Source organism: Callorhinus ursinus, unplaced genomic scaffold (genome assembly GCF_003265705.2).
Source record: "Callorhinus ursinus isolate GAN/ISIS: 27379988/994484 unplaced genomic scaffold, GSC_fseal_2.0 scaffold23, whole genome shotgun sequence".
Taxonomy (NCBI): Eukaryota; Metazoa; Chordata; class Mammalia; order Carnivora; family Otariidae; genus Callorhinus; species Callorhinus ursinus.
In genome coordinates, this window is record NW_027397085.1 from 12394029 (window position 1) to 12415899 (window position 21871).

General features: G+C 36.8%; 1 protein-coding gene across 4 annotated transcripts in view; it reads right to left on the reverse strand.

Moving 5' to 3' along the window:
* Positions 1 to 21871, reverse strand: part of RNF180 (ring finger protein 180) — a 187148-nt gene that overhangs the window by 32106 nt on the left and 133171 nt on the right. For all 4 annotated transcript variants that reach the window (XM_073905421.1, XM_073905420.1, XM_073905422.1 and 1 more), the window contains exons 5-6: positions 17114 to 17339; positions 7048 to 7173 (exon numbers count right to left, since the gene is read on the reverse strand). In XM_073905421.1, the coding sequence (XP_073761522.1) occupies positions 7048 to 7173; positions 17114 to 17339 (352 nt within the window). The remainder of the gene's footprint in view (positions 1 to 7047; positions 7174 to 17113; positions 17340 to 21871) is intronic.

Below are 21871 nucleotides of genomic sequence, written 5' to 3' on the forward strand. Positions count from 1 at the left end.
GAGTGGTGGGGGGTGGGAGGCATGGGGTGGCTGGGTGATAGACATTGGGGAGGGTATGTGCTATGGTGAGCGCTGTGAATTGTGTAAGACTGTTGAATCACAGACCTGTACCTCTGAAACAAATAATACATTATATGTTAATAAAAAAAAAAAAAAGAAGAAGAGAGAAGGGGGGGAAGAATAAAGGGGGGGAATCGGAGGGGGAGATGAACCATGAGAGACTATGGATTCTGAGAAACAAACTGAGGGTTCTAGAGGGGAGGGGGGTGGGGGGATGGGTTAGCTGGTGATGGGTATTAAAGAGGGCACGTACTGCATGGAGCACTGGGTGTTATATGCAAACAATGAATCATGGAACACTACATCAAAAACTAATGATGTAATGTATGGTGATTAACATAATAAAATTTAAAAAAATGAAAAAAAAAAAGCCAGCAGGACCTAACTCTAGGAACTTTAAAAATCAGTCGGCTTATCTCCCAGAGAGCCAGGGGGTGATAAGAAACTGAGTCCCCATACTTAAAGGGACAGCATACTAAATAACTTACCTTGAGACACAGCACAGAAGCAGCAGTTTGAAAAGTGCCTGGGATATACACGAAGAAGCTTTATTGGCTAATCTAAGAATGTGTTTCAGAGGGGTAGGGATCTGTGGATTTTTCTGAGAACAAAAGTACTGGTGGGTGCCATTTCTCTTCCTCTACCCTGGCCTAGATCGCCAGAGTTAGTGGTAATACTATCTACCTTGCTGGTACTGTGTGCCTTGCCCTAGCATTTCCCTGCCGACCTATCCCTTCCAACCCACTTGCCTTGGCAGGCATTCCTCTAAAGAGGCTCCAGCCCTAACACATCCTGTAGGTGGCCCCTGCTGGAATGGCACCACTCCAAAATGAATCCTGCCCTGGGAAGGGAGGGAGATAACCCAGACACTAGTATGCCTATAGTTCCTGCAATTGGGCCTCTTAGCTGGCTTCACAGGAAACAAGCCCTGCCCTTCAGTATGCTTGCAGCTATGGCAGAAAAGTTAACTGTAGACAGCTAGGGGAGTGCTGACCCACCCACCAATAAGCTCCCTGCATGGCACAAGGGCCTTTCAACAACTGAGGGAGCAAACCCTGCCCAGGTGCCTATAGCAAGCAAAGCTGGTCATTGTAGCTGGCTGGGCTTAAGACAATCATGGCTCAAATACAACAGGAGGGCACATGCAGCCCACACAAGAGACACCCCTGGAGCACCTAGCTCTGGTGACCAGGGGGAATTGCTCTATAGGGCATCATGGGATCTCTTCTACACAAGGCCACTACTTTCAATATCATGAGATGTAGCTGAACTACTTAATACACAGAAACAAACACAGAGAGTTAGAAAAAAGGAGACAGAGGAATATGTCCCAAATGAAAGAACAAGACAAAAATCATAGTAAAAGAGCTAAATGAAACAGAGATAAACAGTATTTCTGATATAGAATTAAAAGTAATGGTTATACATTAACAGACATTTCTCCAGAGAAGACATACAGATGGCCAAAAAACACAAGAAAAGATGCTCAACATCACTCATCATCAGGGAAATGCAAATCAAAACCACAATGAAATATCACCTCACACCTGTCAGAATGGCTAAAATCAACAGAAGAAAAAAGTATTGGCAAGCATGTGCATAAAAAGGAACCCTCTTGCACTGTTGGTGGGAATGCAAACTTGTGCAGCCACTGTGGAAAACAGTATGGAGGTTCCTCCAAAAGTTAAAAATAGAACTCCCCTACAGCCCAGTAATTGCACTACTGGGTATCTATGCCCAAAATAAGAAAAACACTAATTCAAAGGGATATATGCACCCTGATGTTCAAAGCAGCATTATTTACAATAGCCCAGATATGGAAGCAGCCCAAGTGTCCATCAATAGATGAATGGATAAAGAAGATGTGGTATATATGTATCATGGAGTATTATTCAGCTATATAAAGAATAAAATCTTGCCATTTGCAAGAACATGGATGGAGCTAGAGAGCTACAGAGTATAATGCTAGGTCCATCAGAGAAAGACAACTACCATATAATTTCACTCATATGTGGAATGTAGGAAATGAGCAAAGGAAAAAGAAAAAGAGAGAGACAAACCAAGATACACACTCTTAACTACAGAGAACAAACTGATGGTTACCAGAGAGAGGTGGGTGGGGTGATGTGTGAAATAGGTGATGGGGATAAAGAAGGGCACTTGTCGAGATGAGCACTGGGTGACATACAGAATTGTTGAATCACTATATTGTGTACCTGAAACTAATAAGACACTGTATGTTAACTACAATGGAATTAAAACACTTAATAATAAAAAAAAATAATGGTCATAACGATACTCATTGGACCTGAGAAACAAGTGGATGAAATCAGGGAGAACATCTACAAAGAGACAGGAAATTTTAAAAAGACAGTTAAAGCTGAAGAACTCAATAACTGAAATAAAATGCAAACTAGAGGGCATCAAGAGCAGATTAGAAGATGCAGAAGAATGGATCAGCAATCTGGAAGACAGGTACTAGAAAGCAATGAAGATGAACAGCAGAAAGAAAAAAGATTAATAAAAAAATGAGAACAGGTTAAGGAAACTGTGGCATTATCAAGAGTAATAACATTTGCATTATAGGGATCCCAGAAGGAGGAGAGAGAGAGAAACAGGGTTATAAAACTCATCTAAAGAAGAAAAAATTTTTTTTTCTTGGGATTCTTGGGGTAATTCTTGGGATATTCTAGACCAATATCCTGGTCTAGAAATCACAGAGAGTCCCTAACAAGATGAACCCATAAGGTCTATACCAAGACACATTAGTAATAAAAATGACAAAAAGTAATGATAAAGAGAGAATTTTAAAAGCAATATGAGAGGTGTGCCTGAGTGGCTCAGTCGATTAAACATCCAACTCTTGGTTTCGGCTCAGATCATGATCTCATGGGTTGTGGAATTGAGCCCCTGTCTGGTTCTGTGCTCAGTAGGGAGACTGCTTGAAGATTCTCTCCCTCTGCCCCTCCCCCCACTCATGCTTTCTCTCTCTCTCCCTCAAATAAATAAATAAATCTCAAAAAAAAAAAAAAAAGGGCAGTAAGAGGAAACAGTTACATACAAGGGAAACCCCATAAGGCTAACATCTGATTTTTTAGCAGAAACATTGCAAGCCAGAAGAGAGTGGCATGATATATTTAAAGTGCTGAAGGAAAAAAAACCTACAATCAAGAACACTCTTGGTTAGAGCAGAACTGTCAAATCAATATGCTGTATACCTGCAACTAATATAACATTGTATTTCAATTATACTTAATAAAAAAAGTATGGTTTTGGCAAAGAATTAGACAAACAGAAGAACCCAATAAAGACCTCAGAAATAGGCCCACATACATGGAAATATAAAATATGACAGACTAGTGTGCATTGGTGTGAAAATGACGAATTATTTTCAATAAATGGTGACTGAAAAAAGCTAAATAGGAAGAAAGCCCAAAGTAATTGGATCCCTACCTAAAATATAGCAAAACAAACAAACAAAAAACCCTCATAAAACTCAGAAAACAACATGAATCAATTCCAAATACCTTTAGACAATTTGAAAAATACACAGGAAGATATCTTAATGACATTGGGGATAGAGGAGAATTTCATAAGACAGATAATACAGACCAGAAAGATGGTGAAACAAATGCAAAACCACAATTTATCAGAAGATACCATAAAAACAAAAAACAAACCACAACTGGGGGATGGTAGCTGCTATTCATACAATTAAGGGAAAAAGGAATCACCAGAAAATATTTTGAAACTCTCAAACATCAATAAGAAAAATGTAATCAATAGGAAAATGGACAAAATTTATACAGGGATTTCACAGATGAAGAAACTCCATTGTCAATATGTATATAAAGCTATGTTTATTCCCCATTAGTGATTAAGAAATTGAAATTAAAAACCCAGTGAGATACCATTTTATACCTATCAGACTGAAAAAATCTAAAGGACTGAAAATATCAAACATGATAGACAAAGGTGATGATAAATCATATTGAGGAAAATGCTTTGGTTTAGGTAATCAAGTTAAAAATGTGCTTTTCTTATTACCCAGTAGTTTTCTACCAGCATTTATTCTAGAGGAACACTTATGCTCCAGGAGACATGAAAAGAATGTTTATAGCAGCACGGTTGTAATAATAAAAAACTGGATGGCTCTATTATTCATCAACAGGAGAATGGATAAACTGTGCCATATTCATATAGTGGACTATAGTATAGCAGGAAAAATAAATGAATATGCCTATGCTTACTGAAATGGATGGATCCAAGAAACATTAATGCTGAGTGACAAAGCAAATGTAGAAGAATATATACACTGTTAGCACTAGAGAAGTTCAAAAACAAGCAAAATTAAATAACATAGATTAAATATACATATGTATACTTGTATAAAGAAATGATAATGCAAAATTCAGGGGAACAGGACGCAAACAAAGGAGAGAAGGTGATTCAGGATACTGATAATTGAGGAGTCTGGGTTATGATTAAAATCCTATTATGGTTTTTCCCGCCTGACCATACGCAATCACAGATGCTTTACATGGCAGGCCCCACAGGACAAACTGCCCTAGATCTCCCTGCGCATTGAGTCCCAGGGATGCTCTTTCACATATTTACATTCCTTGGCCCAGCACCTGCATTCCTAGGTTCTTTATCTGAAGACTTGGCCAGAGGACTTCTTCAGATGCCTCTACTGAGACCTCTTTAAAGGGATAGAACAGGGAACCTTGAAGACACTTTCCCCCATTCTGAATTAGTACTCAGGGCTTTCCTGCTCTTAGGCATTTGCCATCCCCCTGTCCCCACACACCTTTAGGGCTCATAAAACTGCCAGTGCCTTTTGTTTGGGGATCCCTCAATGACATGACCCCCACATCTGTGCTGATCCACCTGACCCTGGACTAGTGCACTGTTACAAAAGGGAAAATGGAATGGGATTGAGGGGCATCAGCATTTCCTCCAGTTTTAGACTTCTGTTTATACCACTGCACCAAGATATTAAAGGCTTAACTCTCAGTTTTGGCTGAGCCTCACAGCTCAGCTCTTGTTTAGCTCAGCAGACCCTTGACAGTAATATACTATATATAGCTTATATGTATATATATATATATACATATAAGCTAAAGAAGAGAAATATATATGTCTTTGTTCTTCTCTTTCCTTCCTTCCTTCTTTCTTTTCTCTCTCTCTCCTTCCTTCCTTTCTCTCTCTCTCTCTTTTTGATAATAATATATTTAAGTTAGGTTGTGTAATAAAGCTACTTTGATCATCCTCCATAAAAACTTGTAAAAACTTAAGTTCTGTGGAATCATATGGGGAGGACAAATAAGAAATCACAAAGAAGCAACTGTTTAAATGATAGCTTCAGTATCTTGGGATAAAAAAAGGTGAAGGAAATTGTGGGGTTATCAGAAAGGTGCATCATTCTTTTTAAAATTGGGTGTGTGGTAGAAGGTAGGATACAAAGGAATCTTTTAAAGAATACAATTCATATTTTAAGTTTTCTTTGGCACAAAATCTTTCAAGTAAGATTGCTTTTCTTATATTTGCTTTCATATTATGTTTAAATGTATCTATACCCAATCTGTGGATGAGTTTCTACAGTTACTGCTTTATAAAATAGTGCATGTTTGTAAAATATCTTTAAACTATTTTCTTCATTCAAACTACTATATAAAGTTATATTTGTCCTTAAACTACTTTCTTTATACCTCAGGGATTTCATAAATCAATTTATTTTTGCCTCAACCATGTAGGCCCCATTTCTATCTCCTCCTGGTTTAATGTCATTGTGGTACTGATCTTTTAGGTCTTATGTAGAAGCTCCACACCACCCTGCTGTCCCGGCTCCCCAAAGATCAGAGTTCCCCATATCTGAAGCTTTCCAGACTCCATAATATTACAAGTGGTAAATGCTAAAACTGCACAGTAGTTCATGCACTGACCATGGTTTTATAAAAGGAGAAATTATATATTATGTCCATATTGTATGATTATCATTCTACACTAACAAATTCTCAAAGGTAAAAAAGGTAGTATTAGAGATTGCCTTGCCCGTATTTTGATAATTCCTTATATCTGTATGTACAATTAGTTGTAATTTAGAATGTGCTTTCACATTAGCTCATTGGATCCTTACAACTATTAATTAGATTGCACATATGTACATATGTGCAATTTTACATATGAGAAAACAGAAACAGAAGAATGGGTTCCTATGACACCTCTGAGGTCATTGAGCTAGTCAGACCTGAACCCAGAAACTGGTATTCCTAGTCCACAGTAATATCCCTGAGACACTCAGTACACCAAGGCACTGCTATTTTCTTACAGATTTTTTTTTTTTAAGATTTTATTTATTTGACAAAGTGAGACACAGCAAGAGAGGGAACACAAGCAGGGGGAGTGATAGAGGGAGCAGCAGGCTTCCTGCAGAGCAGGGAGCCCGATGTGGGGCTCGATCCCAGGACCCTGGGATCATGACCTGAGCCGAAGGCAGATGCTTAACGACTGAGCCATCCAGGTGCCCCAAGGCACTGCTACTTTCTATTTGTCTTAAATTTGTGGGACAGCTGTAAAATATAAAACTAAAAATATAAAACTAAATATAAAACTAAATATCACATTACCTGTGATAATGATTTGTTCAGAATCTTTATGAAGAACACTAGTGCTTTGGTCAAATATAGCTTTTGTTAAATCTGTTACTTTTGCAATGAATTTCATTATCCACATATTAAACATTATTGACAGCAATGCAAAGTAAATTTAATCTTGTGTTTTTCTCAAATTTTGCTCTTATTATATAGTTTCTATTTTCTTCATACACATATTGAAGCTTTCAGCCAGAAGATACTTAGCAAAATCCTTACTTAAGACTGATCAATGCAGAAATACGTTTCCACTAACATTTTAGTTAGGAAAAAATAGCTTCCAAAAAGAGACCTTGGACAAAGTTATCAAACTTTTTTGCATTAGTTTCCTTACCTCCGAAAAGATGGAATGCTTTTCTACAGCTTGGTAGGGGCCATTTTGCAGAGCTGGATTTCTGAAAGCTTTGTTTTATTTTCAAATATTCTTTAGGAAAGAATCTTTTTGTGGCATTGTTCAGTTCTAGAGTAAAACAAAAGAAAACAGTAATTAAACATCAATTTGAGTACAATGGCAAGAACATGAAAAATTATTGTTGCAGTATTTTGATAATAAGTTCAGATCTCTTAAGAGAGAAGACAATTTAGAGTCAACTTTGTAATTTTAACTCAAGCAAACCTAATTCCCCCAAACTCATTTGATGCAACTTTGATGTGTCTACACATAGACTATACATCTACTGGGTATCTCCTACATCCTTTGCTATGCCAGATACAGACAAGAGTGAGACACTGTCCCTATCCTCAAGAAGATTGAAGATTAAAAGATGGAAATAAAAAGACAAAAAAAGGGAAAAGTGTGTTCTAGATGTAGTGATAGAGCAAACTGAGTGCAGTCATGGCTCAGGATGGATGATGAAAATGAAAAACCTTTTGAGTCCTTTTTCTTATGTCATAATCTCTATTTCATTCTATATGTGGTGGTCGAGCATTTACTGAATCTAATGCTGCTGATTTTGAGGGAGTTTAAAAAATACAGAATCAAATTCTCAACCTTTCAGAGACTTGCTTATGAGCAAAAAAGAAAATATTCATTTGAAGTAAACACAGACCAGTCAGTGAAAAGGTATGATGATATTCACTTTAAATTCTATTTTTTTAAGATTTATTTATTTATTTGTCAGAGAGAGAGAGAGAGAGAGAGAGAGAGAGAGAGAGAGAGAGAGAGCACGAGCATGAGCAGGGGGGAGCAGCAGGCTCCCTGCTGAGCAGAGAGCCTGATGCGGGACTCGATCTCAGGACCCTGGGATCATGACCTGAGCTGAAGGCAGACGCTTAACCGACTGAGCCACCCAGGTGTCCCTTCACTTTAAATTCTAGAAAGTATCAGAAACCCACAGAAAGCATGAGGACATGGGAAGAAATGCTCACCTTTAAGAACAACACAAGTTAGGGAAAAAGTTATATCTGCTATTACAGCCTGCATTCAATAGAATATGGCTAGTTTGAATCCCAGAAATACCAGTAATATGAGTCTTTTTAGAAAATTATTTAAATTCAATTTAGTTAACATATACTATATTAGTTTCAGGGGTAGTATTTAGTTATTCATCAGTTGCATATATCACTCAGTGCTCATTATATCAAGTGCCCTCCTTAAGGCCATAATGTAAGTCTTAAAACCAACTCTTCAGACCTAGCAGGTTCTCACCCTGAGGTGGCTGCAAGTTCTCCTAGTAAGTAGATGCCCTGTAGAATGTGGGGTTCAGAAGAGCTCTTCATGCTGGGAAAAGAGAGGCCAGTCAGGAATATCCCACTCAGTACTGATGACTATTTATCTGTATATCCTATGAAAATAAATTTAAACCTCATTTTCACATTCTTTACTAGTAAATCGTTCAAAGCTAAAGTCTGGTTTAGGAAGTCCCGTTTTCCAGCTAAATATGCAGCCTGATGACAAAGGCAGATATAACAGAGACAAAGCCAAACCAAAAATTTTATATTTGACAGTTTCAAAATTAAGTTATGGATTTTACAGCATCTGAATCATTATAATTGTATAATTTATGCTGATGTTAGTATTTAGGAGTTCCTATTAGCTAGGTAAGCCATAGTTAAAGATTTATCCACTTTAATCTGATAATTCCATTTACCATTTAGGCTACTACAATACTTTATACTCATAATATAATTTTTGTACCAGAATAGTGAGTTATCATTTTTTAACTCTTCAATTCCAGAAGAAATCTGGAAGTAGTTTAAGACTTTTTCAGGTTAGAGCATTTATCCAAGCTTTCACCTCAAGCAGCTGTGTTTGCTTTGTACTTATTGAGGTTCTTTAATGACTCTGGAGCACCAAGAACCATTTTAATCACTGGCTCATCACCCAAGAATAGTTTACTTTCTGCTAGAGGAATAATAAGGGCTAAGAGGAGATCTAGTAAATTAAGCCCAGTTTAACCATCACATTACTGAGCCCTTACTATGATAAAGACAAAATGTTAAGTACTTTATACTGTGATGATGCATACTGTTATTATTTTGTATGCAAAGTTACATTTCAAGATTCAGAAAAAGGCTTTTGAAATCCTGTGGACAATGGATATATTACTCTATCCTCAAAAGGTTATCACAGCATCCATCCCTGGCTTCAAAGAATCCATAATTCTGTCTTCTGTGTGAAAAGAAATTGGGTTCTATCTTCCTGGCCCATTGCATCACACTCAGTGCTGCAGCCTGGTTTATCACTTTTAAAAACTGTCGAAGTCACACACACCTATGGTTTAAAAAATCCAATGGTATAAAAGGGCAAAAACAAAACAAAATAAAACAAAAAACGAAACAACAATGATCTGTTCCACTCCTTATTTCTACCTCCACTTCCAATCCCCAGGGGCTGTTTAAGTGTTCCTGTTATCAGTTTTGTTTTTTTTTTTTCCCCTGGAGATTAACCTCCTTAACTAAAAGTCAGTCATTTTTAAGACTTGGTTTGCAAAGCACTAGCAATATGTGAAATGATTTTGGGTGATACTGAACGAAAATATTTAAAAATGTCAAAGTTACCTATTTAATGTGTAGTAGTAGAAATGTATAAACTAGATCAAACATAAATTCACAAATATATTGCTAAGGATGAGGCTGACATTAGTATTTAAGGAAAAAGTGTTGATATGAAGAAAAAAAATTTTTTTAAGATTTTATTTATTTATTTGACAGAGAGAGAGAGAGAGACAGCGAGAGAGGGAACACAAGCAGGGGGAGTGGGAGAGGGAGAAGCAGGCTTCCCGCCAAGCAGGGAGCCCGATGTGGGGCTTGATCCCAGAACTCTGGGATCATGACCTGAGCTGAAGGCCGACGCTTAACAACTGAGCCATCCAGGCGCCCCGATATGAAGAAAATTCTTAAGAAAAAAATAATTCAGGTGGTACATGGATACAGTAAAAATTGTAAAGGTGGTACCACATGGGTACAAAATGAATTTTACCAGCAGAGTTAAGATCCCTTGCAAATGGCATTTTTTTGCCCCTCTTACACAGGTGCAAAGTAAGCATTGCCCTTGAAGCCCTGAAGATTTTAAGAGTTTGTGTGTTTTCATTGAGTTTGAAAAACACTGCTCTAAATATGCTTACTCTGATATTTCTTTTTTATAATAAAAATATTTATTTCCACATATTAAAGCTTGAGAATGACTGCACCAGAAAACATCATGACATAGTCAGATAATCTTACCTATAAAAAGAATGAATCTGGATTTCAGGCTGACTATTCTGTACAAGACAGACAAAAAATAAAAGAGTGGAGACATGGATGGACACAAGAACAAAACCACTACTAGCATAAGAATTCACAGACCAGACTTTTACTGGTAAAGAATAAGAGGAAGTGTGAAATGCTCTTAATGGGAATAGGGATAATAGACCAAGACCAATTATAGACTGTCACAGTAGATAAAAAGAGAAGTGTGATATTCTTTTGGATGAGCTGAATGTCCTGGATAAAGCCCAGCAGGACATGAGAATGTCAGACAGAACACAGAGAAATTCTTCACTGTGTAGGACTGGCCCAAACACTCTAGGATATCTGTCATCACTGCCCCCACTGATTAGATGCCAGTATCATCCCCCAATTATTGAGACAGCTAAAATATTCCTGGTGAAAAAGCATAGGCCTCCTCATGCTTAACGTCCTAGATTAGCTTAAATGTCATTGCCTTATTTAGTTAGGGACTTCTATATGCAAGGTAAAATCTCCTTTTCTTTTTTCCAATAGAGTTTACTAGTATATCTGCTCATCAGCATGTTCTGCTAAGTAAAGGCACAAGATTAGTAGGTAGAGGGGCAGGGGTATCAAAAGGGAGACGGAGATTGAATGGATGCAAATGGTGGAACAAGAGTGGGATACCTTCTTGCTGAGGTATGGTGCATCTGAGTGGGGAGGAGGGATGGCACTGAGTGATTTTGCAATTGGGGAGTAGGTTATACTGACCCTGTGGCTCCCTTTGCAATACCCGAGACACTCTCATTTACTATATAACCATGGGTTAGGATCTCTGAACAATGGATACTGGGTCCATAGTAGGACTGCCTACAGGAGGATCCTTCAGCGTCAGTCCACAAGAGGGGAAGTCACATGCATGGTTTGAAGGCTGCAGCCATAAAGTCAATTCAAGAAAATACGGTATGTTCCCTCACAACAAAACCATGATGTTCTTGTCTGAGGTATTCCTCCTCTGTCACCTCGACGACCCCCTCTCCACATAATGCTTGTAAACCATGGCCTTTTCCTTTCCTTGGTGTGCTGATTTTAGGTGGCCTGCAGATCCTGTTATGAAGCATATAGCACCTCCTTGAATAGACTTAGTGTTGGGGTACTGATGGGGGGACTCTGGGTCAGAAAGGATGTGGTGAGGTTGTCAGTCAATGAATGGGAAGGGTCTCACCTATCTAGAGGTCTTCCTCCTCAGACCTGCCTACATTGGTGTCCTTCTCATCTTCAAAGAAAAAAGCACTCTAATTAACTTGGGACACACCAGAACCTTCCCCAATCTCACAAGCAAGCTTAGACTCTCCCTTGTACAAACTTATCCTCCTTTTTCCCAAAGTGACTTCACCATTTTATATTTTAACAAAAAATATACATGAGTCCCAATTTCTCCAGATTCTTGTTAACACTTGTTATTATCATTGTGATCGTAGCCATATTAGTGAGTGTGAAGTGATACCAGAGTTTTAATTTGCAACTAATAACTAATGATGTTGAGCATTTTTCTATGAGCATATTGACCATTTTTTTTTTTTTTTATCTTCCCTGGAGAAGTTTCTATTCAAACTCTTTGCCCATTTTGAAATTGGGTTGTCTTTTTATTGTTGAGTTGTAAGAATTCTTCCTATACTTTGGATACTAGGTCCTTGTCACATATGTATCTTATAAATATTTTCTTTCACTCTGTGAAAGTTGGTAATATCCTTTGTTGATAATATCCTTTGAAGCACACAAGTTTTTAACTTTGATAAAATCTCTGTTTTTTTCCTTGGTTGTTTGTGCTTTAGTTGTCACATTTAAGAAATAATTGCCCAGTCCAATTTCAAAAAATTTTACACCTATGTTTTCATCCGAGAGTTTTACAATTTTAGCTCTTACATTTAGGTCTTTGTTCCATTTTAATTAGTGTGTGTGTATGTGTGTGCGTGTGTGTATGTGTAAATAGTGTAAGGTAGTGGTGGTGTATAAATAGTGTAAGGTAGGGCTCCAAAGTCACCTTTGTGTGTGGATATCCAAACGCTACAGGGTTTTTATGTTCTTACCGAGAATAGTGGTATATAATTAGATTAAAAAAATAAGTGCTTCTCTATTTTCTGTATCTTTAGAACAATTTCCAGAGGTTTCAATTAAAAAAACCATTTTCATCAGTTAAATGGTTGTTTTGCTGGGATGAAGACTGAGCCTGTCATACCACCATTCCAGAAACCTCTTTACTATTTATTATCTTTAAATATTATTGACTTCCTTCTAAGAGAAGTTAGGTCTTTTTATACTATCTTCTTTCCTTTTAACATCTCAAGATTTTGTATCATATAATCATTTTTAGTTTCTTTGTTAACTATATTTATTAGTATGCTTTTATTGGTTAGGATGCTCTTGGTTGAAATTAACAAAAAATTTCCTCAACTGTATTAGTTAATTAGTAAAATTAATATTTAATGGAACAGGAAATCCAAAGGTAAGGTGGGCTTCAAAGATGACTAACTCAGTGGTTAGATAATGGTATCAAGACCCCATGTTCTTTTCTTTCCTCAATTCTGCCATCCAAAATAAAGGCTTCATACCAAGCTGGTTCCCCGCTTACTCATAAGATGGTTGCCAATAACTATCCCTGTTACACACTTTGTTGTTTATGTCCAATGCAAAAGAGAATGGCTTTTCCATCTCATCTCTTAAGAGTAAAGACAAACTTTCTTCTCATCTCATTGGTCAGAACTGGACTACATGCTGATTTGTGAACCAATCACTGGCAAAGGGGATAGATTACCAAGGAGCCAAGGATGGGGTCCGCTACCCAGGAGCCACCTGGTCTATGTTGGGGTAGTTCAATCGTTGAATAAAACTCAGAGTTATATTAGAAAAGAAGAAGGATGTAATGGATACTAATTAGCAACCAATAGTGTCTACTACAACTTTTTTCTATCAACTTTCAGCAGTATATCTTTTATTTTTAAAAGATTTTATTTATTTATTTGAGAGAGAGAGCGAGTAAGCACAAGCCAGGGGAAGAGGCAGAGGGAGAAGCAGGCTCCCCGCCAAACAGGGAGCCCAATGCAGGGCTCGATCCCAGCACCCTGGGATCATGACTTGAGCTGAAGGCAGAAGCTTAACCAGTTGAGCCACACAGGTGCTCCATCAACAGTATATCTTGATTTACATTTAAAAAAAAAACAGATATCAATTCCTTCTACATATCCTTCCCACTTCCTCTTCCCAACTTTTAACATGTTAAGTATTTTATCAAGATCACATCTAATAGTGTTAAGTAACTTAAGCAAAATTGCCTATCTAGTGAATGTTATAGTTCCAGTTTAAAATCATTTTGATGAAGTGCAGTCTCTGGAATAAATCTGGGGGGAATCTAATTATTATCTCTATCCAATGAGCTACTATAACAGAATTATGTTACAACTAACCCCTTACTCAGTCGCCAAAGATCTTGAGTTCCTTTAGGAAATGATAGCTTTCCCACTCTGACCTTTGACAACTATCCCCTGGTTTGTCCACAATCTGAATGGTGACATTAAGTAACTGAGATGATTCATTGACTTAATAAATGTCAGGGTTCAGTAAGATTAAGAGAATACTCTAAGACTGTAAACTAACTTCTCCAAAGAATCACCAAAAGCATTTGAAATCCGAAAAGGAAAAACAAATCTCATTTACAATAGCAACAACAAAAATACACAGGCAGAAAGCTAGTAAGAAATGTGCAGAGACTTTAGGAAGGAAATTGCAGAAATGTATTGAGAGGTGATATACCATAATAACAATCACTCAGTATTATATCAATGTCAATTAAAAATATAAATTATCCCCACATAACTTATAATTTTAATTTACTTTTGAGTTATTAAAACATACACGATATAAAAGTTTTAAGAGTAAAGTAATGGGGGAAGTGCCTGGGTGGCTCAGTCAGTTAAGTGTCCAACTCTTGGTTTCGGCTCAGGTCGTTATCTCAGAGTTGTGAGATGGAGCCTCCCCCACTAAGAGCTCCATGCTCAGCTTGAACTCTGGTTGAGATTCTCTCTCTCCCTCTGCCCCTTTCCCCACTTGCACTCTCTCTAAAATAAATAAAATATTAAAAAAAGAGTAAAGTAATGGTATATGACAAGATAGAAATATGAATGGAAAAGAAGAGCTGCCAAGAAATACACTTTAGTGTATTTAGTGTATTGTACATTTTAGTAATTGTTACTATTACTTTTTAAAGAATGTCAATTCAATTAGAATAGGAAAAATGGCCTGTTCAACAAATGTTACCGGGATAAATGTCTACAAACATGAAAAAAAGCACTCCACTCTTAATCAAACCAGGCACCATACAAGATGTTAGATGGAGTTAAATGTGGGGATATGAGGACAAACTGGAAACCTAAAATAAATGTAGGTAAAGATAATGTTTATATTATTCTTTAGTGGATAAGGCCTTTTAACACCTAACTTTGAAATTAGAAATAATAAATACCAAGGTTGCTACATGAGATACATAGAAATATAAAAGTTCTGCACATTCATGAAACACAATAACATAACTAAAGTACAAATGACAAACAGGAAAATGATTTACCACCTATGACAAAAGCTGACACTAATTTTTTTAAAAATCTTTTTTTTAAGGGTTTTTATTTATTTACTTGAGAGAGAGATAGCAAGAGAGAGAGAAAGGGCACAGAGAGAGAGTGAGAGGGAGAAGCAGACTCCCGGCTGAGCAGAGAGCCCGATGCGGGGCTCGATCCCAGGACCTTGAGATCATGATCTGAGCTGAAGGCAGACGCTTAACCCACTGAGCCACCCAGGCACCCCTAAAAGATCTTCTTGTTAATAAACAAGAAAAAGATGAACAAACCATAAGAAAAATCAGCAAAGTTCAGGGTCAGAGATTTAAAAAGAAACAAAACAAAACAAAACGAAAATGCCCAGAGTGTAGAGAAAATAAGCCCTTGTACTGTAAGCCCTGCTTACAATAACTTTGGAGTATAATTTTGCAACATATACATAGCTTTAAAACACACATGGCTTTAACTACCAGTTCTACCTCTGGAAATCCCTTGCAAAAAAATACTCAAGGATGTGTGCAAATATTTATCCTCATATGTCAGCAAATAGTAACAAATAAATAAATAAAATGTCCCATATAGCGGATAGCTTAAGTAGATCATGATATACATTGACAAGCGTTTTTAAGTAAAGCCAAGCAGGTTAAAAGCATTATATACAATGTAATCACATTTTTTTTCTGTAAGAAAAATAATTAGGCACACAGATATAAATCATTCTGGAAGGATACTCACTCAAGGTGGTCTTTAGATGTTAGGACTACAGAGGATTTTGAGTTTACAGTTTTATCTGGATGTTCTGATTTTTCTCTAATGAAACTGTATTACCTATATAGTTTAAAGTTATTTCTGTAAGAAAACTAGACCATAATGTTTTGGCTACTAGCAATGTCACTTTCCCAAATTCCTCAACTTTTATCAGAGAATACCAAAAGGCACAGTGTCAGGAAACCTGATACTGCATTTGCTCTGAGAATGTTTTTGAGGACACTGCCTACTCTGTTTCTCAGTATGCCCTAGAAGAGAAATCACATAAAAAATTCCTTTTCAAGTGCCAGAAAAATGTTCGCTTATTCTTAGGAAGTGGGATGTTTCTTTTAATGAATCACGAGAATCATTTAATTGTATACTTACTTTTATTTTTCCTTAAGCAGCAGAATGTTTAAAACCAAATACTTCATCTAATTATAGTTACTATGCACAGTCATATGGTTTATGTATCTGCCCAACCACACTCACCTCCAGAATGTGGAGATAGCATTTTCCTCCCTAACATTTGGCACACTGTAGTGTACTCAATAAGTATTAGCTCTGCTTACTTCTATCATTCTTCTCTTTTCCTTAGCAATTCTCTATGTTCCACATTCATTAGTTTTTCTTCTCTCCATAATGTGTTTTAAATACTATGTTAATTGGGTGATGGACATTAAGGAAGGCACGTGATGTAATGAGCCCTGGGTGTTATACAAAACCAATGAATTATTGAACACTACATCTGAAACTAATGGTATACTGTAAGTTGGCTAATTGAATTTAAATAAAAAAAAAGAAAAGAGTAAACACTATGTTATATTCCATCTTTACTGATACTCAGGTACACAGATCCTTGCCCCAATTTTACTTTTCATTCAAGAAAAGAGACCTTAAGAACCGTAAGGATGTTGAGAAGATGTGGAGTGTGGAGGAAAGGCATACAAGTTTTCGTCAGATATTTACAGATTTATTCTCTAAGATTCCAGAGGAGATAACAATGGCCAAAGAACAAGTAGCAATAAAAGGCAGATATGAGGAATAAATAATCAACAGGGCTGTTCAAATTTTAATGGAATATCTTCGACACTGGAGATGTCCAAGTCAAGAGTGCTTAGAATATCTTAGAAAAGATGTCAGCACAAAGTAGGGTTTAGACATGAGACCCTCTCTTCATCTAGGATTCTATGATTTTCAACACAGTTCTCTGAATTGGGGAAGGATCATTTTATAAAGTGGAGAGTAATAAATTATCCTGCATATGATTTGCAATAATGTTCTCATAATAATTTATAATTTCTCATAATAATTTATAAAGTACTTTTAGAACTGGAACAAAGCAGTAGTCAGAATAATCAAGCAATTATATTAATGAAAGAGAAGAGTTACCTGTCTGGAAAAAGACTCTGGAAATAATTGTCCGACACAATGGGCAGGGAGTGCTTGCAGGATTGTCTTTGGCAAGAGTCCGTAAGCAGGGCTCACAGAAGATATGGTGGCAAGGGTAACACATGTATGGGTTGAAATAAACATCCAGACACACTGCACAGATGTAACTTTCCTTTTCTTCTGCATATTCATTGTCATCATCTGTACTCATCTCATTATTCAAAGTCTGCAAAACAGAAGCAAAAATAATTTTTCCTAGGTCAGTATGAGATTGGTTTCCTTGAGAAAGAGTGCCTTTGTATTTTGTTAAAATGAATAAAAATATTGAGGAGAAGCACATGATATCTGTTTCTGTGACATATTCAAAGTGACAGAAAGGCTACCTTGCAATGTGAGAAGAAACTCAAAACATACATGAAAAATCCAGAAGTCTTAGTTATTCTTTTTAGTATTTTTATATAACGCTAAATGCTAAAACACACCCAAACATATTGAAGCATACCCATATCTCTATTTAACCAGTACTAGTTAAGTATCAGGTATGCTAGTCCCAGGATTATAGATTTCCCATCTATCCCACTCCCAACCACAGCAAATAAAGTGATTGTCACAAGGTTATGGAGCCTTCTGTGGGCGTGAGCAGATGGGGAAAAGTGAGGGTAACAGGATATCATACTTCATCCTCATACCATGCATGCATTCTCTATACTTTGTCCCTTTGTGGACCTCAAGGCCAAGAAACGGCCAAAGCCTAACATACATCAGGGAGTAGACAAGGCAAAAAGACTTGCAGTAATTCTGGAATCAGCCTAGTAGCTGGAAAATAGGATGAGTCCCTTGCCCGCTCCCAAAAAGAATACTTAAGAAACAGGTACTTAGGAAAGAGGCAGCTTAGATGTTAGCAGCATAGGGTCTGGTAAAAGAACTCCTGTAACTTAGCCTCACAGTTTCCCCAACTGTGAGGATGTTGCAAGGATGACATGAGGTAATCCACTAGATAACATGCATTCTGTGAAATCCCATATAACATAAACAAAGTTTAATACAGAGAGGATATGAAGTAAATGTCTCTCACCAACAGAAAGCTTGTGGCTATGATCTGAACAATAATAAAGAAAAATCTGCCGGAAAGACCACAAAATCCATAATTTTCACTCATTATTGATATATGAATATCTTCTCCTAAACTTCTAAGATATTTGCAAAGTGAAAGGCGTAAGTAAATAATTAGTACCGAATTGGGCATCCCAGATAAAAACATCTATGGACCTAGATTCTGACTTACCTAAATTTTACTTCATAGTGCCAACTTATTCTGCTTGCATTAGACTCTCAGGACTGTGCCTTGAGATTTGAACTAATTAACCTTGAAGAAACCCATGGCATTAAATGATAATTTTTAGAACCTCTTAAAGCATTTTAAATTGTGACCCAAATATTTGTGCAGAATTTTATTTCTATGAAGTACTTTGTCTCTACATATACAACAAAAGTAACTAGATTTCAATAAAATACACATCAAAGAAATAAAATCTTTGTTATTTAAAAACACAATATTTTGAAAATAAACTTGATGTAAGTTTGAAAATAGAAAATGAGGTTGCAACTATTCATCTATTATTTAAGCTAAGTGAAGCAGCCCTTACCATAGAAATAACATATATAAAAACCTGTAGAATTCACTATGTTTTAAGGAGTTAAATAGGTTTAAGAGTTTTTATTAATTCAGAAAACTGCGCACATCCGTTAATCAATATGGTTAAATAAGAAGACAACAAATTACCTCAAGGACAGAATTCTACTGGGTTTTTCTCCAAATTGCAGAGATGTAGGGTTGTATAACAGAAAATTTGCTGTTGGATGGATAGTTACTTTTTTTTCAAGTTTTTATTTAAATTCCCCTTAGTTGGACAATTACATTTTAAAAATTAATTACTCATTAATGGATCACCGCCAACCTAGAAAGAGGTTTTTCATAGGTGTGTCTATGAACCCATCTTCATCTCCTCAGTATTTCAATTGTCATAGATGAAGACCCCAGAAATGGTTATCAGAAATGTGGGAAAGGGGACAGAAAAGAGAGCTGGTTAGTTAAGAATGAAAATCCTTTCTGGAACAAGGTATGCCATTAGCAAATAATGTAGAAATGTAAACTACACTAAACCAGTTGACAGAGTCAAGATTAAAAAAGTCTCAATAGGTGGCTGGGCTGAAATCAAGATTAAATTTAACAGGGATACATATAAATTCCTAATCGAAGAGATGAATAAAATTTAGCTAAAGCAATTTATGTAAAGAAGAGTTAGGGATTTTAACTGACTTAACTAAGCTCAGTATATGATGTGGTTACTTATTAAGCAAATCTAACTTCAAACACAGGATAGGGTGGGTTTATGTGCCTCTCACTGTATAAATATCACAACACATTTGTAGTTACTTTGAGGAACACAGACAAACTAGAGTTATCCACAGAAACACTGAGGGCCATGGCAGCATGACTTCTGAAACCACCTCCTTGGAAGTACTGTTAAAAGATGGGCACCTGGGTGGCTCAGTTGGCTAAGCGTCTGCCTTCGGCTAAGGTCATGATCCCAGGGTCCTGGGATGGAGTCCCACATCGTGCTCCTTGCTCAGCGGGGAGTCTGTTTCTCCCTCTACCTACACACCTTTGGTGGTAATCTCTCTCTCTCAAGTACTCTCTCTCAAATAAATAACTAAAATCTTTAATAAAAAAGATGGAGGGTATTCATTCTGAAAAATATTAAGAGGAGATGAGATAAACAAACAAATGTCTGCATGAGAGTGATCCTAATTTTCCTGTGTAGTTTTCGTGATTAGATCTAAAAACAAATAGATGTTAAGAGAAAATAGATTATAAAAGAAATACCTATTTACAAACCAAAATGACATGCCTCTTACACAGTACATTTGTCATGGAACTAAACATTTATCTTGTGTTCCCCAAGAAATAAAAAATTGGGACTTAAAATAAGACAATTAAAGTTGTACACATTAGCTAATTTCCTCAACACAAAACCCCTATGAAGTAGACACTGTTACTATCATCATTTTCCAGAATAAAGAAAACTGAGAAACAGAGAGCTCACTCAGAAAATGAGAAAAACTGCTAGTGGTGAAGCTGGGATTTCAATCCAGCCCCTATGGATCTGGAGCAGCACTCTTTTTCACTACCACATTCTTAAGTGACTTAAAGGACTTCAAAATGTCCTAGCAAATAATAAATGTTAACTGCTGATGATTATGATGTAGGTTAAAAGAAAAAAGACAAATTCAGGTAGGATCTACAGGGAAGTAAATGTTAAGGCATTGTTACTAAAATTAGCAGGTGAATATAATAGGTGCCCAATGTACAACTACTTTTGGCTCCAGAGGAATTATTCTACAAAGAACCAAACACGCAGTCTCTCAAACTCCTTTCTAGGGGCTTCCAGTCTCAGAAGAGAAAAAGTAAACTGATAAATAAATATAAAGCAATGTTTCAAAAAAAACCCCAGTAAAAGCTAGCACAAAAATTAACAGACCATGAGTTGCTATTAGTAATAATGACAACAAAACAGCAGTGCTTTTAGCTTACTTACAATATTGTGATTACTGCTGCCTTATTCCTCCAACTTACTATTTTTTTATTATGTTATGTTAATCACCATACATTACCTCATTAGTTTTTGATGCAGTGTTCCCTGATTCATTGTTTGCGTATAACACCCAGTGCTCCATACAGAAGGTGCCCTCAATACCCATCACCAGGCTAACCCATCCCCCACCCCCCTCCCCTCTAGAACCCTCAGTTATCTTTTAATAACTGATAGTAGGGCGGTGCATAAGAGCAAGACTCCAGAGCCTGTTTGGGATCTGCCACTGCTGGAGTCTCCCTTTCCTCATTTGTAAGGTGGGGATATGAAAGTACATAACTCACAGTTGAGAGGATTAAAAGAGTTAATATCTATAAAGCATTCAGAACAGTACCTGGAATGTGTTTGCTACTGTCATATTTAATAATATTAAAGACTTTTTTAAATGAATTTTATATTTACAGAAAAATTGTACAGAAAATACAAAGAATTCCCACATACCTCCTTCCAACACACACACACACACACACACACACCACGCACAGACATGCACGTGCACGTGCACATACAGAGTTTCACCTTCTGTTACCATTACGGTACTTTTTTTTTTTTCAGTTAATTATGCAGTGTCTTTTTTTATTATTATGTTATGTTTAATCACCATACATTACATCATTAGTTTTTGATGTAGTGTTCCATGATTCATTGTTTGCACTGATACATTTTTAAGATTTTTTTTTTTTTATTTATTTGACAAAGAGAGACACAGCGAGAGAGGGAATACCAGCAGGGGGAGTGGAAGAGGGAGAAGCTGGCTCCCGGCTAAGCAGGGAGCCCAATGTGGGGTTTGATCCCAGGACCCTGAGATCATGACCTGAGCCGAAGGCAGATGCTTAATGACTGAGCCACCCAGGCGCCCCATCCATTATGGTACATTTTTAGAGTTGATAACCAATACTGATACATTACTATTAACTGAAGTCCTTAGTTTATTATTTTTATAATATATTATTATATGTGCTGCCAAAGTAAGCCCAAGTCCATAGTTTATTTTAGGGTTCAGTCTTGGTTTTGTACATTCTATGGGTTTTAACAAATGAATGTCATTTATCCACAACTACAGTATCACATAGAATAGCTTCACTGCCCTAAAAGCCCCATGCTC